Here is a 27,158-nt window from a genome sequence, read left to right as displayed (position 1 = left end):
AGCATCTCAGGCAGCCTGTGCCCACCTGGGGAGGCAGTGGCCAAATCTCAGGGTGTCAAGACCCAAGCTGGCTTTCCCTTGCGAGGCTATGACTGGGGTCTGAGAGCCTCTAACTTCCCAGAACCTGCTTGTCACTAGGGTAAGGGCTCACCTTTGGCTAAATAAAGTGAGACACAAAGTGGCTAAGGGAGGGGACAGGGGAAGAGAGTTGGCCCAACCCTCTCTGGAGGGTCAGGTGACAGCAGGCTCAGGGTGAGTGGCAGGGGCTCACCAATCTCCCACTTCTGACAGCCAGGTCCCTGACCACCTGCACCCTCGGCATCCGAGGACTAAGCTCCCAGTGCTGCCACACCCCTCTTCCGGCCCCCCAAGCTCCTAAAACAAGCCAGCAGTTTGCACCCGGCCACCCTCTCTCACCTGACGTGGCCTTGCACATCTGGGGCATCCTGGTGACCCTGCTGTGCGCCACGAAGGTGCTCTGGGAGGAGGTGCTGTACTGCGAGCCGCTGTCGGAGGAGGTGGAGCTGGTGTGCGACAGGCGGCTGTGCTCCTTGTGCGAGGCAGTGGAGCGCTGGTACCACTGGCGCAGCTCATCCGAGACAGCGGCGCGGCCCGCGCCCTTGTCGTGGGCGCCCTCACGGCCCAGCGAAGGAGTCCTCAGGATCTGCGAGCGCGACGGCGTCAGGCGGCCCGCGTCGCCCTCGTCACCACCGCCTCGCCAGCTCTCCTTGAACAGACCCCCAGCCGTGTAGGAGTTGGACGTCTTGAACTGCGCTTTGACGCTGTAGTGGCCCTCCTGGTCGCTCTCCAGGCTGCGCACCACCACGGGCGTGGCGCTGCCCTCGATGTACAGGGGGTACTCCTTGATGCGGTATTGTGAACTGGGCTGGCTCTGGCTGTGCAGATACACGCCGCCGCCTGCGCCCCCCGCGGCCCCAACACCTCCACGTGCTGCCAGGTTGGGCATGCTGCCCGAGCTGCCTGCGCCCAGCGCGCCAGCAGCCCGCGCCCGTGCCCGCTGCCGCTGGCGCGCCTTGGATGGCGAGTCCTCGGCCAGTGTTGAGTAGTTGGCATTCATCTGCGCCGGGTAGTAGTGCTCCGAGCTCGAGTGGCTGGTGCATGACGAGCAGTCATCCATGGGGTCCGAGCCGTTGCTGCTACGAGTCCTCGGGGTGTAGAAGTCGGGGCTCCCGGTGTCGTTCTCTGAGCCCAGGAGCTTGCCCTGGGACTCCAGGCTGGAGCTCCGATGTCTAAAGTGCAGTGCAAGGCTGTGCAGTCGCGTGGGGCTGATGTCCACTGACCTGCAGGGAGACAGCCTGGTTGGCCTGGGGTGGGGGAGCCTCCAGGCTTTGGATATAGGGAAGAGCAAAACCCACGCAGGCTGAGCAGCCTGTGAATGGAGGTAGGTAGCATCCAGGGACCCACAGTCAGCAGGGCTGGCTACTGGGGGGGCCTTGGAGGCGAACCTGGGGCCTCACTTTGATTCCCAGTGGGAAGTAAAGCCAGGACTCACATGAGGGTTTCCTCTGGAAAAAGCTGGCCAGTATCGGGGGTGTTTTTATTTTTAAAGATGGAAAATGAACTTACGGATACAAAGAGAACTCCCAGAATCACGATTCTGGTGTTATTTTAAACCAGATGAAATGCCCATATTTGTAGCCTGAAGAGTCCAACCCCAGCCCTTCCTATGGTTTAACTAAATACTATTAAGAAATCCACATAGATTCCCATTTCCTGTGCAAGTTTGAAAATGAAAGTTTGGCAGAACATTTGAAAAATGAACGATGCAAATATTTACCATGCTATTACTTTGTCTGTACTCCACTCTGCTTCAGTATTGCATGGCAGACCATGTTGCCAGATGCTGGGACTCAGTGTGAAGTTCACAGCAGCCCACCAGCCAAGGACAGGAAAATTGAGTTCCAGCTGTGACCATCACCCAGGGTGGAATCAGAAGCCCCCACCATGTGACCCTCCATCACCTCGTTTTGTATATTTTTAGAAAATGCAGGTGTGATTCACCAAAGCCTAATTTTTGCCTGTTTCTTTTGCTGATTATGAATTTATGCCCTTAAAGCACCAAAGGAAGCCCAAGGTAAATTTAGGCCTCAGTAGAAAGTTATAAGAGGACTACAAATAGAGATGAGGCCGTCAGAGTGAGGTTGTTCTGGTCCCAGCTCTTCTGGTATTAACCCAGCCAGCCTCTCGGGTAGATCAGGGAAGCTCCTTCCATGCTGACTGTCCCCAGGAGCCTGGGGAATCTTGGCTGACTCCAAGTGCCCCCAGGATGTGGGCAGTGGGCTGTCATGGGTCTCTTGGCTAATGGGGCTGACTGATGTCAACTCAGTGTTTTAAAAATTCAGCTTCACTGATCTTAGGTTCAAGTCTGTCTCTAGCTCACCTGTCATGTGGGCCAGTTTGGGGCCAGCAATGCCTACATTTATAAAAAGGAAGGTCCGGTCTGAGGAGGGAGATGGCCAGAGAGCCTGGACTCACCTTGTGGAATGGACATAGTGGGGACTCCGGACCCGCAGGTCTGGTGTGGACGGCATGCTGGACTGGGAGTTCCAGTGAGGGAGGCTGTGGATGGGGCTGTTCTGCAAGGAGTTGCTTCCCCCTCCTGCTTCTGCGCAGCTGCCCGTGCTGGGGAAGCGCTTGTGGCTGCTGTGAACCCAAGGAAGCCGTGTTGTCACTGCTGGACAGATGGCACCTCCAAGGGGCTGGCCAGCGTGGGACACAGATCTGGGTGTGGGGAAAGCTCCCCCGGGACTCCCACCTCACTCCTGCACATCTCTATTGTGTGGGGTCCTGGTCCCTGGACCTCCCCCACCCCAGATGATAGGCGGTAAGACCCTCATTAACCTGCTTTGTAATGGCAGAGTGACTGTCCCCTAAATCCCTTTGCCTCACAGTTTCTGTTTTCCAGGTGACAAATATTTACCTCTTAGCTCACTTACTTGAAGCTTTACTGGGTTTAATGAAAAGAAATGAGAAAAGCAAAGAACTGGACCCAAAATTCCTTCCCCCAAAACCTTTTCTACAATGTCAGCCCAGCAATGAGCTGATAATACCCAGTTCCCATCACAGCTGTTTGGCTCCAGAATTCTGCTGGGTGATGGTTTAAGGTTCTGAACCCTTTGGGGATTCCTTAGAGCGGACTCTCACTTGACATTTTGGAATACTGCTGCCTAAGATTTCCTAATTAATTCCTGTGGAATTTAGCAACATTAAAGCCATCTGCCATCACCTTGATGGTGAGCCAAAACTCCGATTTCCACTTGAATGACCAAGCTGCACCTCAGCAGCATCAGCAGCAGGGGGCGCCGTGGGCACAGCACCAAGGAAGGCAAACCCAGGAGGAGGAGGAACCACGTGGTGCTGGATTTTGTCCCCACACTTTGATTCTTTCAGAGTGTGGACAGTGGCCTCATTTGGTTTCATTCAAGCCCCAACTCACCTGGAATGGCTGTGGGAGGAACGTTTCTTGACCTTCTCATAGGGCTCATCCAAGGAGGACTCACTCCACATCTTGGGCTTTATGGGGGACTTGTCATAGTCGCTACGGTGATAGTGCATCTGCCTGAGGCCCTCCAGGGACTGGGGAGGAGGTGGCCTGTTGTGCGATGGTGGCCGAGGAGGGAGTCCCTTGTGAGGAGAATGTAAGGGGGATATTGTGCTGGTAACCTGAGAGTCTTCTGCACAAAGAGAGAGAGAGAGACTGAGAATGATCACCCTTTCCACAAGACCAAGACACCCCACCCACCTGCACCTCACCTGGCCCCTCGGGGCCACACAGCCAAATCTACACCTTTCCTTCACCCATGTAATGAAGAACCCCAGGACTCTTCCCCAGCTGCCAAGACAGGTTGAGACCAGTCAGGCCAGCCCTGAGCAAACCAAATGTCAGCTGCCCCCAGAATTAATTGCATGTGAAGAGACCTTCTGTCACTTCTGATTAGACACAGATGGAATGAAGTCTGAATTTTATGAAATACCATCAACAAATGATCATGTTACTACACCAAACAGCAAAATATAGTTATTACCATATTGTAAGTTTTCTTTCAATAGACACTAGGCATCTGATTTGCTTTGGGGCAGTCTGAGCCCCCCAAAATTTTGCCTGTTTTGTTCATTACTGTGTCCTCAGTGCCATGAATGGCAGCTCACACACAGTAGGTGCTCTGTAAGTCCTGGCTGGAAAAAGAAATGAATGAAAACAATCTGTCCAGGGTAATTATCTGCTGGGCGGGTCTGGGTAGCTACTCTCTGCTTTTTTCCCAGAGCTATCTATATTCTCTTTGGTTCCTGTATACATGTATTTTAATTTTGAAACTGCCTTAAATTCTCTGGGAAAGAGATGGGCCACGAAGATTAAGTGCTACTAAATTATTCTCTGCTTTCAGGGGAGTGATGATCATCAGGGTGATAGAGGCCTTGTGGAGACAGTGAATTCAGTTAGCCTAGGAGGGGCTGTGGGAAGGGCTGCCCTTGAACAGGTAGAGGGGAGTAGGAAGGAGAGAATTTGAGCAGGGGGTGAGAGGAGGGCTCCAGTCAGTATAGCAGACCCTGTGTGTGTGCCGTGATGAGAGGGAGCCCAGCCCGTGGGGGTCTGGGTTTGCAACTTCTTAAATAAGGATGCATCAGGGTGAAAAAGTCCTGTTTTAGAACTATTCGCCTGACAGTATTAAAAAATGAGAAAGGAGGCGGCGCCTGTAGCTCAAAGGAATAGGGCGCTGGTCCCATATGCCAGAGGTGGCGGGATCAAACCCAGCCCCAGCCGAAAACTGCAAAAAAAAAAAAAAAAAAAGAGAGAGAGAGAGAAAGGCAGGGAGAAGGCGCTAGAGTTGTGGGGTCCCTGGGAAGACATCGGGACAGGGTTGGTTGGCAATAAGATGGAGGAGGGAGCACTTCTGCTTTCTCAGGGAATGCCGGGGGTGGGAGCTGGAGAGCAGAATCACACAAAAACAAACCTCCAACCCCTCAACTGCCTTTCACTTGCCCCTAGATCCATTGGCAGCTACCATGCCCTTCACAGCTGGATTCTCCACCCAGCCATGCCCATCCACTATGCTGCCATTCCTCCTCTGCCCTCTCAAATCAGTGGAAGAAGAGTCTGGAAAGAAGGAGCCTGTGATGGAAGCGTGGGGTGCAAAGGGAGGTGATAAGGCCTCTTAAGATGTCCAGGGGTCTGGAACAGGGGGAGGAACCTTGAGTCACCATTGATGCCTCAAAATCAGATAACGACATCATCTACTGCCCTGGCAACTTCTCTATGACAAACGAATCTCACTAGATTGTTCTTGTTCCCTCCACTGGAGAGACTGGCCTAGGATCTCTGATATTCTAAGTAAGCCTCCCTGTAGCCCCCAGGCCTGCCCCACCCAAGGAATGAAGCAGATGATAAAAATATTACAATCTGATTTCTAACAGCAGGGCCAAGACAAGTCTGTAAATCACCCGCCAGGCTTTCCCCCACATCAAGACCAATAATTATTATTACTGCAATTATGATTATTACCATAACTAGGGTAGACCTTTTATGTTCTCCATCTGAACAGGCACTTCTCACTGCCTGCCTGAGGTTTCCCTACAGGGCAAAAAAATTAACTGCCACTTAATAAATTTCCAGGTAATTAATGCTCTTCTCTCTTGGTGCTTTGGTTTAATACACACAGGAACATTCTCAGAGATGGTTCTGTGGTTGGAATTCTTATTTCACCTATGTATGGTGATGGTGGCAGCTGCAGGGAATCAGTTCTGCTTTTCAAGGAATTTTCTAAGAAACTATTCTGGGAACTACCAGGTTTTAAAAATCCAATGTATACTATGGAGTACTACTCAGCCATTTCAAAAAAAGATGAATACCTTCTGCAATGATCTGGATGGAACTGGAGACCATTCTCCTAAGTGAAGCATCTCAAGAATGGAAACACAAACATCTGTACTCACTAACTGGAACTGATGTATGAGCACACGTGCATGCACAGAGGGAAGTAAAAATCAGTGGAAATCAAGCAGGAGGTTGGGGAGAGGAGGGAGAAGGTCAAAAACCTCCCTAACAGGTCTAGTGAACACTGTCTGGGAGACAGGCACACTCATAATCCCGACTCAAGGGCAACAAAATCAACACATGTAACCCAAAACATTTGTAAACCACCACCACCACCCCCTGCAATATTTTGGTATAAAAAAAGAGAAATCCACCTGCAGTTGAAACAAAGTGTGGCATGAGGTTACAGAAAGTGGAAGTGGGAAAATTAAAGCTACAAAAAGTCACACTCGCAAAATGGTAATTATGATGAGGTAACTCGTGATCGGTAAGTGCTAGTGAAGAGACATTTGCCTGCCTTGAATGGGAAAGGTCGGGAAGACATGATAACCACAAGTATTTGGAATATGATACCGCCAGGGGAAGACTCAGGGGAACTCGGTTGTGTAAAGGGCTTTGGAGAAGAGCGTTCCGGGAAGAATTTAAGCCATCTTAACATGGTGTCAATTCCACAGGCAAGCGGATGAGCAGTAGAAATTTGTTGTTACTTTGTTTCCTACCCTCTAAGCTCCCTTCTGCTACCAGATTCCCCATGTTTCTACTGTTCGGTGTTAACCTTTCTACTCTGGGTGTGGACCTAAGAGATGATACTGGCCCTTCAGAGCCTTCCATGCCACAGTCACGACGATAAATTCTAGGATGAGCCCCCGACCCTGCCAGAGCCAATGACCTGTACAATGCTCCTGGATGCTTCTGCTTGAGCTGATGAGAAATAAGTATATTCTCCTTTCCTGCTGGATCTAGAGCTATGGAACCAAGCTCGAAATGTTGGGGGCCACCAGGAAGGAGAATCTACCCAGGGGAGAGCCAGCACTAAGAAAGTAGCATCAGGGGACATGTCCTGGTGACTGAGTTTGAGCCCCTGAATCAAGATTCCTCTATCCGTATTGTCTGTCCCTTATAGTTTCATATTACATAAACCAATACATTCCCATCTTGATTTTTTTAAAAAAGACCCCAATGTGGAATAAAAAGACATTTTTCAAGGTCTGACTAGGTGTCTACAGGGCCGTGTCCTCTTATTTTCACTATTGTCTCAGGAAGCTATGGAGGGTTTGTTTCCGCCCTTCCTACTACATCCAGACTCTCCTCGTGGGTTTTAATCATTGATTTGTAATCCAATCAGTCTCTACCCCTTTCTACCAGATATTATGTATCCTCAAAAGGAAACGATGTATGGTGTTTAGAATTCTCCATCTAGTTAAAAACGTGGTCTTGGCTACTCAAAAAGTAAAGCCCCACTCACTGGATAGAACCTTGAACCTTACAGCTCTGGGCCACTAAAATTCTAGTAACCACCTGTTTATGGCGCGCCTACCCACTCCCTACCAGATGGGTGAACCCTGGGAAGTGAGGGAGCCTGCAGGGAACCCGGCTGCCTCTTGGACCTGCAGTCCCCAGACCACATTCAGAGTCAGCCCTGTTTCACCTGAGCTCCAAGCCCTTCAACAGAAAGTGGATCACCTACCATCCTCAAGAACAAGGGCGTCTGAGAGGGAGCTGTCTTCACTGGCAATATTTCCATCTGAGGAGACAAAAGGCAAATGCCCATGAGCTTAGCACATTCCTTCAACAAAGCCCAAATTGTGTGCTCACCACTCCCTCCTATGCTTCTCTTTCTAATCAAAAAGAGCCCATGAGATACAATAAAAATGCTGTCGGGCATTTCTTTTGACAGCCCCTGTGGTGGGGTCATTAGCTCACCCTCCCCGCCTGCCCGGTGTCACCGTGCGCCCCAGTCTTTGTGTTTCTGTGTTCTTGTTTCATGAGCTCCTGCAGTGGGGCCTGGCTTAATATCCCACATAAAGGCTGCCCCAGCCTGGTCAGGCCACCTCATTGTCCCAGTACAGACTCAGGGCATGTACCAACGAAACCAAAGGAAGCCAGCTGCTGTTTATTCGACAAACGCGAAACTAGGGGAGGGAACTCTGCTTTGCTCCTTTGGTGATAAATGGCTTCTCAATAAACTTCATAAGCCATTAGTAGAGAAAACAAGTGTGCTAACTACAGACTCCGGCTCTCCAAAGCTTGTTTTTATAGACATCATTCAATTAAACAGAACACGCCCAAGGAGGAGACATTAAACGATCCTTCCTGTTTCACTGCTGGGGAAACTGAGGCGCAGGGAGGGAAGGGTGGTTTGTGTGGAGGTTGCTTCAAGCCCTCAGAATCCAAGTTTAGTGTTTTATCTCTTGAAATAACGTGCTAAGGAACCAGTAAGAACCTTAGCCACGCCTCTAGTTTAAATGGGCCCTTGGATGTTTGCACAGAGTCGGGAGACTGTTTCCCAGATGGAATCTCAGGTGGGGTCTAAGAGAGGGGCTGCCCAGTGGGGCTCAGTTAGTGAGAAGGGGGAAAGGATAACAGGGCGAAACAGGGAAAGATGGTTATTCCAAATTTCCTAGAGCAAAAAAGTTTTTGAAATTCTCTCAGGATTCGCTTTATCCCTATTCCTCGTTGGACCGAGAACCTTGGCTCTGGCATCTGGGAATCTCCAGCACAACTCTGCTTCCCTAGTACGTCAATGCATTTAGGTTGCAGATATACAAGGGTGCCGAAAAATGTATACACATTTTAACAAAAGGAAGAGCTGTATTGAAATTGTAATACTCAATATAATACCAGTAACAAAAGATGAATACTGACTTCTATAATGACAGGAGGTGATCCGAGTACATACTATATAACACATAGATAACATCTCTTGTAATGCGTATACAAATGTATTTTTCTGGCACCCCAGTATATATATTTGTGGTAAAATAGACATGACATCAACTTGACCATTTTAACTATCTTAAAGCATGCAGGTCCACTGCAGGTCCACTCACAGTGTTATACAACCAGCACCACGGTCATCTTCTGTCTGGGTAACAGTTCCAGCTTGCTAGACTGAAGCCTTGCGTCCATTAAGCAATCACTTCCCAACCCCTCCCCCTGTCCTGGTGATCACCATTCTGCCTTCTGTCTTCCTACAGAAAAACTAACCTATTTTAGACATGGCTATTCTAGGAAAGAGTACTTGACATATATTTTCAAGAATTTGTTGACTTAGAGAAAAAAGATTCTAACAGCCTGGGGGACTTGATGCCTATTGGTGGATTTGGGGGTATTTTCCCTCTAAAGATTACCAAATACAATCAATCAAGCTTTTAACTCTTGACCAGGGCTCAGGGCTCTGGACATTGAGATGGGGATGGTCCACACCTCCTAAGCCTCAGCTATTGAGATAGGAGGCCCTTGGGAATAGAGGAAGACTGAGGGTTGGTGGGGGAGGGGAGGCTGCTGGGCTGCAGAGCTGCTCCAGGAGGAAAAGGAGGTGGGTCACTACTGTTGTGTACCCCAGGAACCTCTTCTCCTTTCACACTTAGGTCGGGACAGTCAGGTCCCTGAGGGCAGCAGTCTGGGCTGGCCCTGGGCTAGCCCTGTCACCTGGCTCAGCTCATGGGGAGGGCTCAGAGTGCTGTCTCCTCCCCGCAGTGTCCCCGGGGAGACACTCCATAGTGAGAACATTTGCACAGTCCCTTTCTGCTGGGGATTTGCGTGTACGTGGTTACTCTCATGTGGTATCAGATGACAAATTAAGGCATAGGGTGGTTGAAGAGCTGCTTAGGTCACGCTGGGACTGGGCTTTGGGACCACTCATGGGACCTGGCGTCTTGTTCCCTGAGGCCCCGGGGAGGGAGTGGGGCACGGGCAGTCGGCAGACACTGACCGTCTATGATCAACGAGGCCCTCTGGGTGGGTTTCTTCCCGGACTTGATGCGGTTCTCGTTGATTGCATTTTCAATCTCCTGCAGCTTCTTCAGTGCATTCAGATAAGAGGTTTTCCTTTGTTTCTTCAGTTTTTTGCTGACATTGGGGTCACTGGCGAGGCGGCGGGCAGCCTCGGTAATCTGGGACTGAATGGCAAACTCCCGTTCCAGGCGCTCCAGCTCGGCTTCCTGTGGGAGGGAGGGCCACAGCTCACATGACTGGGGGTGCTAAGCTGGGGACATCCATCCTCCCCACTCCCACCCCTCCCCACAGCGAGGCTGGCTCCTCCGGTGACACACACACAAAGGAGGTCAGCAGTCCCAGTGTCTAACCCCGGCCCTGCCTGACCCCACGCAGTAGGACAGCAGCCCCACTCCTAAGATCTCTGCCTGCTGCAGACCGTGGACACAGCCACTGTCAAGACCCTCGGCTCCAGTTACTTTCTGGAGACAAGGGTCGTCCATATCCTGGCACCATCACTGAGCAGCAGCTCTCATGCCCTAGGTGTAGGGGTCACCTGGCTTTGTTTCTGAAGACAAACTGAAGCCTTCGTGGACAGTGAGAGCCCATTGGTTACCACTTCCTTTCCACTCTGGGCATAGGCCAGGGCCTTATCTTAGAGCAGCGGTTCTCAACCTGGGGGTCACGACCCCTTTGTAACAATGAAAATACATCCTGCATATCAGATATTTACATTACGATTCCTAACAGTAGCAAAATTACAGCTATGAAGTAGCAACGAAAATAATTTTATGGTTGGAGTCACCGCAACATGAGGAACTGTATTAAAGGGCCGTGGCACTGGGAGGCATTAGGAAGGTTGAGACCACTGTCCTAGAGGAACTTTCTGTCATTCCTCCCTCTGGATTTGCTGCCAGGGAGCCCACACACATACACCTACCCCAAGTGTCCTGACTCACAAGTTGTGTCCCTCATGTTGGGACACGTCCCCATCCCCATGTCTTCCAGAAGCTCTTTTTGCAAGCCCCACCTGTCCTTCTCACACCTGCCCGTCCACAGATGCCCTGCTCGGGCTCCACCTGGGCCCTCCATGAGCATGATGGCTCCCTGGACAAGCGTTCCCTCCTTCTCGTGCAGCCCCCTCCCATCTCCACACCTCCCTTTGGCTAAGACACGCAGATGATCGAATGGCTCCTCAGAGCTGCTCCTCAGAGCCTGGAGCCTGGGAAGAATGAGGCTGTGGCTGCCAGAAAGTGTCAGAAGGAGGGGGACATCCCAGGCAGCCGCTCCCTGCTGAGCACACTCTCCCCTGTAGGTGTGCACCAGCCTGCGCCTGCGTGAGTGAGGATGTGGCGGTGAACACAGACTCCCCTCCACAAAGTATCAGCTTGTCCACTTGTCTATTTCCTCCCTTCCCTAGTGAGATCCCTCCCATCAAAGCCATCCCGGAAGGCCAGCCTTTAGGGTTGAGACTCTGAGCAGAAGGGGCTGTACACTGCCATCTCCCTAGTTCAGGGCCAGCAGGCGGTACAGCCTAGGACCACACCTAGTGTACCCCACAACTCCAAATGCCAGCGAGCAAGGCCAGGGGACCCCAGATCTCAGCCTGAGGAGAGCCACAGTCACACTAACATGTGACAAGAAGCGGTCCCGGGCCAGGGCCCTGTGTCTGCTGAGATCAGCACAGCTTCCCACTGTGGCCCAGGGCACAACTCCACCCGGGACAAGTTGTCAGCCTGTTTTCATTTACTGTTGGGCATGTTAAGCCCGAAGGAAGCAGGAGCCAGGAGCAGGAGGCGGCGCGGTGAAGGTTAAACAGAACTAGTTAGGGGATGATAAACTCCTTCCTTCCTCGTCCTTCCCAGGCTGGCCGCGTTTGTTCTCTCAGAGGCAGAGGGACATGGAAATGGACGCCTGCCCGGGGTCTGGAAACAGCGAGTCGCCAAGGGACAAAGAGCGTTCTGTGAGTCAGCTCCACCGAGCAGCTGTTTTGGGGCTGTTACGACAGCCCTGACCCCGGACAGTGACTCAGAGTTAAGTGGGAAACCCAGGCCAAATTCTCACTGTTTAAGACAAGTAAATGGCTGCACACCCCATCTGTGCAAAGGGCTGGCTGTGCGTGAACAGGGGAGCAGGTGTGTTTCCAGGGCAAGGAAGCAGCCCGGGCCATCTCTCCCTTCCTGAGGGACCCCGTGGAATTGCAGCTGCTCCATGCTGACTCCTTTTTAAGAACTTAGGAAAGGTAAGTGCTGGGATAGGTGAGGCTATGTGGCTGCATGTGGAATTCCCAGGAGGTAAAATCATGCTTTGCTGAAGTGCGAGATACACTGGGTTCTGGGAAGACCAATGAGGTGCTGGGGAGGGGGGCACTCACTAAAAGTGGGGTTACTTTTTAAAGTGCGAGTGCCAGGTGTCTGCCCCAGCAAGGGGAGCTAAAGTTCCTAGGGCAGCCGGATGATCCTCTGGGTTTGAAAACATCTGCCCATGCTAGACTCTCAGTCCTGCCCTCCCTCACCCCACCTGCAGCTGCCTCGGTGTCCTCAGACATTTCACCTCCTCTGCAAGCAACTAACATCGGTGAGCGCCAAGCAGGTGCCAAGCACCGAGTTCTATGTTTCCATATGCTAGCTCGTTTAATCCTAGCGATAACCCAGAGAAGGAAGGGGCATGAGCTTCCTTTTATAGAAGATACCTGCCTGACTGAGCTTTAATTCTGATGAAGCATGGTGGTGTGTCCACCAGTGTTCCAAAGTCCCGCCACTGCAGATCTCAGGAGATTCCTGTAAGGCTTAGATTGGCCCCGGGGCACCTGGGGCCCCCTCTGAATTCACCTGCGAGCTAGCCCTACCGAAGGTGTTCTGTGAGAACATCAGTTTCTCCTGATCTCTCCCTTAAAAGATTAAGAGTGCACAGTACTCACTTTTCTATTGGCTTTGAGTCCTGCCCTGGTAAGCCCTCTGCTCAGGGGGATGTTAATCAGTAACTGTATTCCGAGGAAATATGGGAAGACACCTCCTGGCCATGACCTCAAGGCCTGCAGGTATACCTGGCCTTTACTTTCTCTTGGCTGAGGCTGGATACTTATTAGCCAGCCAGGGACTCAAGCTTTTAATTGTTTTTTTTTTTGTTTTTTTTTTGCCCTCCTCACCCCATAGTCTGAACTCTCCAGCCCTAACCCCACCAGAGTTCAGTTCAGCTCCTGCAAACACAGGCAGGCGAGGCCAGGATGGCCCAGGTATCTTGCTCGGGCCCTTGTGGGGGTTTGAGCAGGCTCTGGAGTCCTGACCACAGAGGGCAGGAGCCTACACGTCCTTCCCCAGCCAAGGGGACCCTCGTACCTACACCCATGGCCTGAGTTTTCTCTTGTCTGGGGTTGTTTTCTTCCAAAGACCAGGCATTAGTCTTGGTTCTGAAGGATCCAGGGCTGGGAGGCCATTAAAAAGACAGATATACACGAGTGCTATTGGAGTGTCCCCCTAGAACTCCACTGAGCCACTTTTGTGGGGCCTGTGGGGTCAGAGGAGTAACTTCAACAGCAATCCAAGCGGCTGCTCGTGCAAGCAAACTAATCTGACCAAGAGAACCCCAACCAGCTATCCAGCTCACTCAAAGAAAGGCCAAAGGGAAAATACCAGCCTGGGGCAGAAATGAAGACATTGGTACAGAGAACCTGGAAGGCCTGACAATGGGACAAGTAAGGACAGCGAGAGAGAGCCCAACAACATCAAGCAAGGACACACCTCTCCTTTGGGCAGGATCTTCTGTTCATCCAGCTTGAAGGCTGTGCCTATTCTCCTCCGAACAATGGGTGGTTCCTCCCCCGGATCCAAGGGATATTCAACTGGCAGTTTGCCGGTGAGCTCCTGCATGTGGGAGAGAGCACTGAGGTGTAGGTAGAGTGCAACGTGCGCTGGCCTCCTGCAGCGCACACGCATGTGCACACCCGTTCTTCACGGCACAGACCCAGGACCTAGATCAGAAAATCAAGCACTAGGCCTCCGTAAGAGTTCATGGGATGAAACCTCATTTCTCTAAAAATGTTTCCGAGTAGTCCTTTCTTTACAGGAGAGATGTGCTTCCAAAGTTTTTTCCAAAGTAAACACCTGCCAATAAAATCGCCCTTGGCTTTCATTAAAACTTGAAATTTACTCACTCATTTGTGAATCTGACAGGTGTTTTTCCTGTGTGCCTACCCTGTGACCGGGGAGGTGACTCCATGCACAAGAATTCTTGTGTCTCTTCAGCTCCAAACCCTGTGCTTGTCCCACTGCACTGAACATTCCCTCTCAAAGATCTGACTTTAAAATCTCCCTCAAATGCATTCTTAAGCGATGCTGTATCTATATGGAAAATCCCGGGACAGTGCATTAATGCATAATTTAGAATTCTAAACAAATTACTCTACTCTGGCCAGTCACTAAAGGAAGGGACTGCAATTCATAGACACTGAACTATATACAAACGAGAGTTTTAGTAGGCAACTGAAAATATCATTCAGACTGATGCAGCTACTAAACAGATTTGTTGTACATGTATTTTGGGCTCAAGAAATCCAATTATTGTGGGTACAAGGATATATTGAGATCCTAGGCAATAAACTGAGGATCTAGGGCAGGATTTGGGATTTAGAGAATTAGGTTCTCCAGGAAGGTGTTATATCTGAATCAAGGTCAGGTTTGAGTTAGCTGCCAATCCTCATCGGGAAGGCCAGGCAGCAACTGTAAGAAGTCGCTTCCAGATACCAGGAAAGTCTGGGGGACACAGTTCTGGATTCCCAACCTCAAATCAATGCAGATGCTGCACAAAGACTCAGGGGTTCATTCTGACAAGGGAGAGGTCAGAAGTCTCGCCCTGGGAACATCCATCGGCCACACAGAGAGCTCTTGTTGTTGCAGCTCAGTCCTGAGTGCCCAGCAGGCAGGAAAACCCAAATTACGGGGAGTGACTGATCCCTCCTCCCCAACTGCCACGAGCTGAGTGTGCTGGTGCACCACACACACACACACACACCCCACACACCTACTCTCCTGGCCTCTTCCCTTCTGTCCTCCAATCACTGGGAAACGACCCCATGGACTTTTTCTTCCTTAATGCAAGCATTTCAGAGGACAATGGCCAACTATTTGAGTATGAAATGCCTGCAATTTTCTTCCTTAGCTTTTTCTTTCTTTTTTTTTTTTTTTTTAAAATGTGGGTTCAAATGTCTCCAAGTAACTATGTGTTTATTTGGCAACTTTTTTTTTAAATAGGCTTCCCTAAATGCCTGTGTATCACTCAAACAACCTATTCAGGGCTTTATATTGTCAGGACTTTATTATTTTATAACTAAAAAGTTATAAAAAGGAAGGGAAAGTTGTTAACATTCTCATAGATTTATCACTCCAAACTGTTTGTGGTTTTACGTAAGTATCTGAAAAAATGAGGCTGATTTTTTCCCCCAGCCTTATGAAGGAATTTGAGTCGAGGTCTTGACTTTGCAGATACTGAATCTGATCTTGTATGTAACTAGAGCTGCATGGCCAAGAAGGAATCAAACCCAGTGTCCTTGGGGCGCTGGGCTTGGTTCCTCTCTATATTCTCAGAGCACTCTACCTCATTCTGGCAGCTCCCTCCCCAGCAAAAAGCTTCTTGATTATGAACTGAGCAGAGAAATATATGTGAACAGCACAAGGTTGGCAAGAGGACTCCCCACCATTTACCGCAGGGGAGCCAAGAGACCAAGGTGGGAAGAGTCACTGGGCAAGCACAGGGATGTCACTTGCACCTGACTTTTTTTTTTTTGAGGCAGAGTCTTAAGCTGTTGCCCTGGGTGGAGTGCTGGGGCATCATAGCTCACAGCAACCTCAAACTCTTGGGCTTATGTGATTCTTTTGCCTCAGCCTTCCAAGTAACTGGGACTACAGGCACCCACCACAATGCCCGGCTATTTTTGTTTTGTTACAGTTGTTATTGTTATTTAGCAGGCATGGGCTGGGTTTGAACCCGTGCTGGCGCCCTCCCCACTGAACTACGGGCGCTGTCTGCACCTGACTTCGTATTGGGCCATTTCCTCCACCTAAGTTGGTTTCTGGTGTCAACATTCTATGATGAGGGGCTTGGCTTTCCTTCTTTTGCTTTTGTTTTTCAGATGGACCGTGAGACTTCCATAACTAACGCTCATCTTGCCCGGACATGTTCCTTACATTTTCGAATGTGGATTCCCTGCCAGGTTCAGGGACGAAGTTTCCTTTATTAAAAACAAAACAAGGCTTTATAAATTATTAAAGGCAGACACCAAAACTCAGATATTTCCAATCCTTCAAGCATAGTCTTTACAAAAAACGTTGCTAATATTAACGGTATCACATTCCCTGGCCGGGCCAATGGCTTTCCTAAGATTTCCAGTGGATTTGTGCTAATGTGGTTCTGCTTTGAGCAGGCTCCGGTTTAAATCAATCCAGACCATAATTAAGCCAAGTTGAAGTGTAATGTGATCGCACTCCAAGGCCCCTACTTTCATTCTTTCTGCTGCAAGGCATTATTTGGGGGAGGGGAATACCAAGTCTTTGACTTAGTTTGAAAACTGCTTCGTACCTCCCGTTGTGACCTGTTTACCAACAGGGATCTCTGCAATGTCACAGGGAGTACAGTCTCTCCTGGGAAAGCTCCCTTCCTCTCTGCCCGTGTGCAAGTCCACACACACGTGTGTGTCCATACACGCACACGTACACAGTAATGTATGCCACGTTAAAAAAAAGAAATCTCCAAACACTGCTCACAGAGAGTCAAGGAATAAACAAAAGAAGGTGGAAACGGACATTTCCATAAATACAGACAGTGGCCTGCAGCAGCCTCTATGAGATTAGCATATACACAGCCTCCAGGAGGCACGCCTTTGCAGAAAATTTAGAACTATCCCTGGGCTAAGATTTCCTTTTTAACAATAAAAGGGTTAAAGAAACAACAGGTTTAAAGGCGATTGTGTATCCCGTGAAATCCTGGACTGTCAATGCTCCTCAGTACCATGTACAAAGCCAAATCAGAAACGTGCTCAGGAGAAACCAAAGCTACAACAATAAACTCAGGCCCAAACGGTGGGGAAAAGGTGGCAAGCTATCCTATTCAATGAGGTGCTAGCGCCTGCGGAAATGCTTCACAAACTGTGGTACGAGAGTTGGGACTGTTGCTAGGACCTGTCACTTGGGATCGTATTGATTAGTAGGATTCGGCCGGCAGTAGCTTTAACTGGCCGTCCTGGTGCCTCATCAGCGTCCACTAACCTTGATAAGGAGCATCACGGGGCGTGGGGGCTTCTGACATCTGTGATTCAGGAGTCGCTCCCCGCCCAGGCAGGCTCTCTTTACTATCCCTACCTTGTGCCACTTGTCAATACGTAATAATTAAGGTGACCAGATTTTAACATTCGTAAAGCGGGACACCATTGACAAAGGGGGGGGGCAGGGGAGGTGCAAGTCGGGGCCTGACAACAATGCAGACTTTGATAAGCAGTTCTCCATAATCACTTCTCAACGATTATTTGTTATTATTACAGTTTAACATTATAAAATTAACAAAAATAATATAAAATACATATCCTGGCGAAATAGCCACATGACAGCCAAAAACCGTATATTCCCTTACTGTTCTCCCGCCTGCTTGAGCATTCTTTCCAAAAATCGGGACTTTTTTAAAACGCCGTGGGACACTTGACAAATTGTTAAAAATTGGGACTGTCCCGCCAAAAGCAGGACGTCTAGGCACCCTAGTAATGATCAATGATGTCACAGACCACCCAGATTCAATATGTAATGATCAATGATGTCACAGACCACCCAGATTCAATATGTAATGATCAATGATGTCACAGACAACCCAGATTCAATCCGGAATGATCAATGATGTCATAGACAACCCAGATTCAATATGCAATGATCAATGATGTCATAGACAACCCAGATTCAATCTGGAATGATCAATGACGTCACAGACAACCCAGATTCAATATGTAATGATCAATGATGTCACAGACAACCCAGATTCAATATGCAATGATCAATGATGTCACAGATAACCCAGATTCAATCCGTAATGATCAATGACGTCACAGACAACCCAGATTCAATATGCAATGATCAATGACATCATAGACAACCCGATTCAATCCGTAATGATCAATGACGTCACAGACAACCCAGATTGCCATAGCACAGGAAATGAGCTGCTTACAGCTTCCCGGAGACAGAGTTTCTTCAGTTCCTCCAGCCTCTGCCGCAGCGTCTCCTCCAGAGCTTCCTGCCTGGATCTCAAGGCAGCCAGCATGTCCTTCTTGGCCGACTGAGAGCTATCTGATTCCTGAGAACCTGTCAATAAACAGTGGGGTTACTAGGCCAGCTGACAGGGGACTCACATCTGGACCATTAATGAATTTAACTGGAGCCCACGCTGTGGATCTGGGATTTATCTCGGGAATCCAGGGAGTATGAAATAAAACAGGTGCTCAGAGCTCTAAGTGTAGAGAGCAAATCCCAGAACTGCATGGAATTTATAGCTAGTTGGAAGGACTGGCAGGAAAATTGACACTCCTGGAAAAAAAGTTTATCTTTCTTGATTAGCTTATGATAAAACAGCTCACATACCTGTTTTAATTTCATTAGCACATTTGGTTGTTGGTTTTTTGGGGTTTTTTTGAGACAGTCTTACTCTGTTGCCCTGGGTAGAGCGCTGTGGCATCATAGCTCACAGTGACCTCAAACTCTTGGGCTCAAGCCATCCTCCTGCCTCAGCCTCCCAAGAAGTTGGAACTATAGGCGTCTGCCATAACGCCTGGCTAGTTTTTCTATTTTTTCAGTAGAGACAGGGTCTCACTTTTGTTCAGGCTGGTCTCGAACTCCTGAGCTCAAACAATCTACCTACCTTGGCCTCCCAGAGTACTAGGATTACTGGTGCTATCCACTGTGCCCAGCCTCACTAGCAAATTTTAACAGACTATACAACGTGGAGGGGCCATGCCAGTAATTTTAATATATATTTTTAATGTTCTTTTGTCCATTGAAGAATGCTTCTTTTTTTTATTTTATGCTTAGTGCAAAGATAATGCATACTTATCATAAAAATGTCGAAAACGTGGACAGGTATAAAAATAGTACATACACTAGTCACCTAGAGAGAACCACTACTTTACATTTTCTTTTAAACTTTTATTCTAAGCACACAGCTTTAAAAAATAAAATTAGAATTTTGTTGTCTTTTTTTAACTTCCTCTTGTATTGTGAACAAACTCCTGCTAATAAAAATTACACATATTTTTACATGCTTTCCTGGGTAAAAGATCTGCATGACGATTCAAACAGCAAAACCAAACAAAAGGAAAATAAGCTGAAATGCCAACTGGAGGAATTTAGTATACGCCAAAAGAAAAATGTCTGGGCCGAAATGTTTGGAATCTGAAACAGGTTTCCTGCAGTGACGCCATTATAGTTTTTCTACCTTGATGGGTTAGAAAAGGTGCCTTGACTCCCTAGAAAAGGAAAAGCTGATTATCACTTCTCCTTCCGAGCCCATGGTGAGCAGAAGTGTTTAGAAGTGGACAAGTGTTATTGAGTGTGTGTTCAAGGGCCTCACACTGTGCCACAAATGACCTCAAACACCGAGAGAGAGAGAGAGTGAGTAATCTAATCAAAGGTGCGCAAGATCTCAACCGTGAAAATTATCACACTCCGCTGAGAAAAATTAAAGACCCACATAAATAGAGGCCTACCCGTGGTCATGGATCAGAAGCTTGATGTTGTAAAGATATCCATTCTCCATGAATGAAACACTAAAGTCAATGCGATTCCAATAAAAATCCCCGCAGGATTTTTTTTGGAGGGGAGGAATTATATTTCCATATGAAACGACTGAATTTTTGGACGATTCAGCAAACAGAGATTTGAGAATAATCCAGTCGGAATTCCAAGAGTCAATGGTTCTGTTTCCTTCCATGGTGAAGAAAACATCTCAGCATTATAAAGCTTGAGAGAACTTCTCTGCCTTTGGATCCATCAGTTCCATCATCCTCAAGTTGTCCCCATAAATATACTATTCCACTCTTTTATTTCAAATCTCAGAGTAGGAAACCCCATCTTCCCTCATTGACCATGCACCCAGGCTCTTGTAACCAAGAGAAGCCAAGAACGCTTAATGCCTTAAATACATTTTAATTCTCACTTGGGCTTTGTTCTTTCCCTCACCCTATTTGAACTTGAAACAGAAAATATATTTACCACTGTAAGAATATTCTATCCTTACGCCTCCACAGCAGTTAACAAATATTTGTTTGAATGAAGAAGTAAAAGTGGTCAGTTATAAACCTGGATGCTATAATTAAGGTACATCTCGTCTTGGTAAATCTGGTGTCTCTAAGTAGTTCCTTAATAGAAACTACCTTCCAAGCTTTGGATCATGCTTGTAGCTGCTTCCTGGATTTTGACATGCTTGAGTTGCAGACTTCCAAATTCAATAGCAAACTTGAATGAAAACTTGATCCTTATGGGAGACTCCAGTGCTCATGGTTCACATATACTAAATCTGTCATATCCACGCAACACTTCGCTGAATGTTATTGTGGCTTCCCCTTTTTGAGATGGTATTTTATTGTGTTTTTCTACCTGCCTAAGTCAATGACCTTGGGTTTACTGGTCTATAAGGCAACATGGCCAACTCAGTTTGAATCTTAACCTGATTCTCTTTAGTAATAGACACCAATCATCTTTGAAGACTCAAGAAAATTTGATGAGGTATACTCTCTATTTCATCACTGAAAGAATTAATGAGAATGTAAAACAATACTACAAGGAAGTCAGACTTTAGATTTAAAAAACAGGCCTGGGAGAACTCAGGTCCAAGAAGATTAAAGGATTTCTAGCTCAAGTGAAAAAAATTCATTGTTTTCCCTTTCACCCTTACCTAACCTCTCGATAGGAAACGATGATTTATTATGTCAAATCTAAGAATTAGCTGTGTTCAAGAATGGCAAAAATCACAACAATATTAAACTCTGAGAGCACGACTGGGTTTCTAGTTATGGGATTAATTAAGAACTGACCTTGAGGTATAGGGCTCATTAATGCTTCCTCAATTATTATGATTTATAATAATTAGCTTAAACCGAAGCCACATTAGACAGGCAAGAAAGTCTTGGCAGGCTAGATGGGTCCAGAGCCCCTCTCCATATTCGGCACCACTGCTGCCGGCTGGCTCTGTTTCCTGGTGTGAGCCTGGGAGTCACTTGAAGAGGAAGATGGTACTTGGGCACTAAGTTAAATCCTTGCAAAGTCGCTGAGCTAGCCTGACCTGGTTATGCAGCTTTGCACTTGATAGAAGCTGGGCAAGATACTGCCCTCCTTAGTTCACTGTAAAGACTAAATGAAATAAAGCATGAACATATAGCACTTAGCAGTGTACCTGGAATACGCAGACCCTCAACCTAGAGTAGATTCAGCACTAGCGCACGAGTGTGTGCATATATGCAAACACACACATCTCCTAGTGGAATTAAAAACAGAGAAATCATTCAAAGTATCTCCTCTTTTTTGCTTTGACCAAGGGGGTATTGGTCAAAGAGAAGAACTCTGTGCAATTCAGTGTAAGACTTGAGCTCTAAAGCTCACCTTTAAGAAGGAGCAATACAGGACCTAATATTTTCAAAGTACATTTCCTGAGTCCCTGGGTTTGCAGATACACCTTTGGGGAGCTGTGAATGAAGATGAGGATGGGGGTCTGGTGGTGTCTGCGCCACATTCCTCAAGCCAGAGTAGCCCCACATTAACCTATCCCCTGTGTCACAGTGCACTCAGACGAGGGTCCCATTGCTTTACAAGAAATCTACTGTTCTCAGGCAAGGGTTCTCCGAGTTCTCACAGAGCTGGTGTGACCTGAGCCTGTAGGTCGTCATCTGCACAAAGCAAACATGGCCACCATGAGGGGAGGCGGCTAAGTGACACAGGCACTTAGGAACATCCCACAGGTGGAAGCTCAAAGGGAGAAGGAGCCCAAACTGCCCTGTGATGCTGACCTGGGTCCCCACTTCCTCTACAAGTGCCCCTCTGAATGGCAGGTTGGCTCTGAAAGGGAAGAAGGCACAAGCGAGGGAGAAATCAGGAATGACTTTTCTACACAACTCCAAAGCAGGAGCCCCCTCCAGGCCACCCTTCATTTATTCCTCACAGAAATGTTATCCTCATGTTCACAGAACAGGTCACGGGGGCAAGGGAGGCAGACCCGAGCTTCCACCTGAGCTCTGTTGGGTCTGTTTTCTCCCCAGGAATGGAGACTCCGCTAGGATAGGAACTTTATGTCATGGTCACAGCGGGGTTGCCACAGCCCACGCGGCGCAGAGAGCAATCGTATCTGCCTTCTGAGCCCAGGCTCTCCCCGGGGTAATAGCATGGGTCAAAAAGGTAGGTGGAGGAAGGAGCAGAGAGAACCAAGGGGCTCTTCAGATCTGCCAGCGAAACAACAGGAGTCCCTGTAGCCCCTGCCATGTGCTCAGGGCTTTGGAGAGACAGAGACAGCAGACACGCTCCGGCTGCAAAGGACTGCCCCCTAGGAGAGAGGCTGTGGCTGCCATGGAAGGCAGGACCCACCCCCTGGATTGCTGCTAACTTGCTAACCACCCTCCTTGGGTTTTCATTTTGCTAAGGAGGTTAAGGCCCCCTGGTATTCACTTCCAGGAAAAAACACCGTGTCAGATCAGCTCTCTAGCACAAACCTTTCTCCCCAGTGCTTGTTGCTCAGTAAATATCTATTTGAATGATATTGGGTTGAAAACATAGTATTTTGTTTCTGGCTATTTCACAATCACATTTCAATCTTAACTCAAAGGATTTTGTTGGAATAGGTCCCTAATAATCTGGCCAGTGGGAGGAAAAAAAGACCCGAGCGTAAAGAAGATAGACAGGCCGAGTGATTCACGTGAAGTCAGAAAGTCATTTTTAGGGGGTGCTCGGAAAGTTCTGAGGGAACTTCCTGGCATTGCGGATGTTGTTGGAGACCCTGTAGACGCCACCTGTGTCACTGCGGGTTTTCCATTTTCTAGCCGGGGAACTCCAGACTCCAGGCCAGTGGGCAGCTGGGTGTGGAGGGGCCAGATGTGGAGGGAAGGCAGTAACCAGGGGCTGTCTTCTGGCAAACGCACCAAGGGGAAGACTTCCCCACTCGGCTGGTGGAGAATTTGCTTCAATTGTTCAAAAGACCCCAGGCTGGTGGGCAACTCAGCCCTGCTGAGGGGGGACACTGTCAGGAACCAGCCAAGGCTCCTCTGTCTGTACACAGAGCAGAAACGACCAGCCGTCAATTTCAGAAGACAGAAGGGTATTTTCTCTTCTGGAAGGAGGGGAAAATTCGAAACAAACAATGATCCCAAGAAGAAAGAAATCTGTTGTCCCAGAAGCAAAGAAAGGAAATGACAATCTGTCTGTTTAGGCTTTTAGGAAAGAAAAAAAAATAGGTAAATAAATGAAGAAGGGGCATATTCCTGGCAGCGATGTAAAAGCTATAGGGAAAAGTTTTGGCAGACACTCCAGGAATAAGAGGAAAAGGTTTGAACTTTTCCTTGTGATAAAAAGATATTTATTTCCTTTGCAAATCCTCAGTGATGAATTCCTTACATAAAAGAAGTCCTACGAGACCATGGGAAATAACGCCGCATTGCAGATTGCGGGATAAATGTGTCACCTCTGGGGAGCCGTCTCAGAGAAGGAAACGTGATTTTTTAACATGAAAAATGCATGCCTGGAAAACGTTTCATCTGGCTTAGAAATTTTAGAAATAAAATAGTTCACTTCAGAGAGTACTGAAACCAAAGCTCTTTGAAAGCAAGCACCTTTTGATGGTGGCTGGGAGTCTCTGGATAGCCTTACTTTCTGGCTACGTTCCATGGCTCAGTGGCACTTGGTGAAGAGGACAGATGTAAATTAAGAAGGGGGGGAAGGGAGGAGGCAGGAGGGAGGAGGAGGGAGAGGAGGAACAGAGAGAGAGGGAAGGAGAGAAGGGGGAGAGAGGAGGAGAGAAAAGAAAATCGAACAGTCAATTAAAAAAAATTAGCAGCATGCAGTAATATTTAGTAAAATTTAGTTGAAACCACTGTTGGTAACTCCTACAGTTTCTGTTTGTTAGACTGTCAAATGAGGGAGTTGATCTTCTGGTTCCGGGATTGTTATTCTACTGGAATACTGAGCTCTGGTTTATGGAGTGAATTTCAGTGGCCCCTGTCCCACGTTCCCCATTGGCAGGGGTACCGGGACAGAGGGCTGCTCTAACTGGGTACAGAGAAGTACCCACCAGAGGTGATTAGTGATATTTAAAATGTCATCTGGACAGTTTTTCACCTACGTTACACATTGTCTTTCTGTCCTGAATCTCTTTAGTAGGCAAACATTGCTTCACTAGGAACACCTGAGGGTGTAAACAGAGCCGTGTAAATGGCTATGGTAAGTTGTTTTCCCAAAATAAGAACAGAAAGGGATAACCATCCTGTCTCCTCCTCAATTTGCTCTCAGGCCAGTCCTGCGCAAACCAGTCCAGAAACATCCATTCCACAGAGAGAGATTTCGCAGCCCTGGCTGGCCACCCAGTCCAGCACAAACAAACCCTGGCAGGACCTGCCTCCTTTGGCCAGGACTGCTGGGCTGTGCCCATTTGGCAGAGCAGGGGTGATGACCAAAATTAGGGCCCCTGGAATCCTGCTTGTCATTAGTCCTAAACGGAGAGGCACCAGGCTGCTGGTAGGAGACCTTTAAAAGGCGGGAGAGAGACAGAGGAAGCGGATAGAGGAGGGCACAAAAGAAGAGACGGAGAGAAAACCAAAAAACCCTGTGTGATTCACACCAGCACTGGGCCAGCCGTCCTGAGCCGAATATAGCCACCAGCATGAAGCTGGCAGAAGCCTAGCCGAGCTCCTCCCTGTACGGACAGATGTCAGATGGCTGGCACCCCATTGTTGTGTTAGTTATTAATAAACTTCCTAACAATGGGAGGAAGTGCTAGAACTCAGAGAGTGGGAGCGTGCGAGCCGCTGAGACAAACACGGTCCGTTCCAGGTGGCGCTTGGCACAGTGCGTTTTGTCCCAGTATGGAAAGTGTCAGAGCCAGGCCACCAGGGCGGACCGCAGGTTTTATTTTATTTTTATTATCTTTCTTTTAAGCCAGAGATGCAGCACCAGATTCTTCACAACCCTGCTCACACAAAGATGACTCCATGGCCACCTCATCAATCATGCACAGATCTCCCATTTAAAAGTACAACGTGTCCTTAGTTTTGCAGAGAATGGGTGGTTTGTGCCTCTATACTTCCACTGGAGAAGCCAATGGTGCTCTCATCGTTCCCTTCAAGAAAAGATGCACAGTAACGAGTCCTGTTCAGAGGGTTATTGCAACAAGCCACGCCACCCTGCAGGAGGTGGGATATTTCCTAAACAGTCTGTGCTATTTTCTTTAAATAGCCGGAGAGGAGAGCAAAAACAGCGTCTCCTCGGCCCCTGACTCCCACTGAAACCCATTGTTCTGTGATGGCAAAGCCCTGAAACGAGGCTTAGAACAAATCTTAGCCTCTCTCTCGCTTTCAGACAAACCATGAGAAGACCTCGCAACTTCAGCCACAATGACACACACGGTTGTACATTTTGTTGTTGTTGGTTTTTTTCTCGCTGCCAATCTTTTCTGGGATTTCAAGTAATGGGTGAAGGGAAAGGAGGAACTAACCCTCTGAAATTTCCACAAAATGGACTTCAGATTCTCTCTCTCTTTTTTTTTTTTTAAACCCTGAAAGTGTCTTCAGCGAATGGCCTGAATTCACGGTTATCTTTTCAAACTGTATCTGAACCTTCTGAAAATTGTGACCTGAAGCACCTATGAACAAAAGCAGTGGGAGAGGCAGCTGCGAATACGGAGGACGCGGCTGGGCTGTCGCGGGCCACGGTGAAGGAGATGTGTCCTGAATTCCCCCGCAGCCGCTCAGCAGATTTGCTGAGCCCCAGCACAGACAAGTTTAGGACAGGGGCCCCATAACCTCCCTCGGATCTGCACAGCAGCAAGGACCGTGTCAGGAGAGAGAACTCGGTTCCTTTTATTCCAATACAGGCTTACAGCTCGAGCTCAGACAGAGCACAAGATGTATCTAAGGGTCTCCATGAAGGTATAGGTCTAAAGGATGTGCTGGGGACGGTTCTATGTGTCACCGTGCAGGCCACAGGGTGTCCTGGTCCTAAGCCTTTTGACCCATTTTGACCTTTTCTTTTTGAAGGTCATCTGGATAGCCAATGGCCCAAAGCACTGGTATGTGTGGCTTTCTGGCTCCTTTCATAGATATCAATGACATTTCTTTAGCATTTGACATCGGGGACTGTCCCCGCTGTCTAGGCAAGAGGACGGAAAGGACAGAGGAAGGGGATGGGAGAGTGGACTATTGCCTTGATTTTTTCAGGCTTAGGGCTAGATCCCCCCAAGGTGGGGGATGTGGAGTGAGTCCCTCCTTTCCTGAGGCCCAGGGCTTTCCTCAGGTGAAGGCTTCCCCTTCCCAAGGAACAAGAGAGGGGCAGTCTCAGTGGAAGGAATAATATCTACAGAGCACAGAAATTCCCTTTGTCACTGCTGGGATGTCTCAACTGTCTGCTAAGTCATGGGAGGTGGGTGTGGGGCATCCCCAAGTGGCCTCGACCTTGGCATTAAAGGAAGCGTTTCAGGCTCCAACTTGCAGGGCTGGGCAGAGTTGGACGCCCTCTCTGGCTTAGTCATGGGGCCTTCTCCACCCACGTTTCTTCTTGCTCAGCCAAGCAGCAGCAGAGAGGGCTGAAGGCACAGACACTGATGGCCGGAGTCACCTTGCAAGTGCCCCTTTCTGCTTCTGTCAGCTCCTAAACATCTTAGCCTGGGGCCCCATCGCTGAATTATCAACGATAATTGATAATTCATCAATTATCAATTGATAATCTAGCCAACCAGATTGCTCGTTAATGAACTACGGGGAGGACTAGAGATGTATTGCTCTCCAGTCTTCACGATGCCTGGGTGTCTGACAGGCACATGTTAGTCTCGTCTTGGGAGATTGGGGGCCCCTGTCCATAGACCCATCTATAGCTGCCAGTGGGACACTGCCTTGGTACCCCTGGATGCTGCCTGATATGAGGGGGCCCGTGCAGAGGGACCAGGATACAGGCCTCAAAGTGGGGACCCCTGGGTCCTCAACAATACACCACCCACCTCAAGCTTTGATCTCTTCTTTAGCAAGAAGAGTGGCTCTGAAAGTCAACTTGTTTTAGATGCAAATTCTCAGGTTCTCCCCAGAGACTCAGGTCCTCCCCAGACCCACAGAATCAGAGACTCCAGGCGGAGGCCCAGCAATCCTTGTTTGATCATGCCCTTTGACCCTGTGATG

At 48.5% G+C, this 27,158-nt stretch overlaps 1 protein-coding gene across 3 annotated transcripts in view; it reads right to left on the bottom strand.

Annotated features, from left to right (window-relative positions):
• FRMD4A (FERM domain containing 4A) overlaps nucleotides 1–27,158 on the bottom strand; it is a 300,319-nt gene that overhangs the window by 10,230 nt on the left and 262,931 nt on the right. For all 3 annotated transcript variants that reach the window (XM_023511417.1, XM_023511418.1, XM_012803361.2), the window contains exons 15-21: nucleotides 17,975–18,108; nucleotides 13,510–13,632; nucleotides 9,768–9,996; nucleotides 7,521–7,577; nucleotides 3,458–3,695; nucleotides 2,497–2,664; nucleotides 418–1,301 (exon numbers count right to left, since the gene is read on the bottom strand). In XM_023511417.1, coding sequence (XP_023367185.1) covers nucleotides 418–1,301; nucleotides 2,497–2,664; nucleotides 3,458–3,695; nucleotides 7,521–7,577; nucleotides 9,768–9,996; nucleotides 13,510–13,632; nucleotides 17,975–18,108 — 1,833 coding nt within the window. The remainder of the gene's footprint in view (nucleotides 1–417; nucleotides 1,302–2,496; nucleotides 2,665–3,457; nucleotides 3,696–7,520; nucleotides 7,578–9,767; nucleotides 9,997–13,509; nucleotides 13,633–17,974; nucleotides 18,109–27,158) is intronic.

The sequence above is a fragment of the Otolemur garnettii genome, unplaced genomic scaffold (genome assembly GCF_000181295.1).
Source record: "Otolemur garnettii isolate 467f Iridium unplaced genomic scaffold, OtoGar3 scaffold00019, whole genome shotgun sequence".
Taxonomy (NCBI): Eukaryota; Metazoa; Chordata; class Mammalia; order Primates; family Galagidae; genus Otolemur; species Otolemur garnettii.
This window is presented reverse-complemented; position numbering and strand designations above follow the sequence as displayed.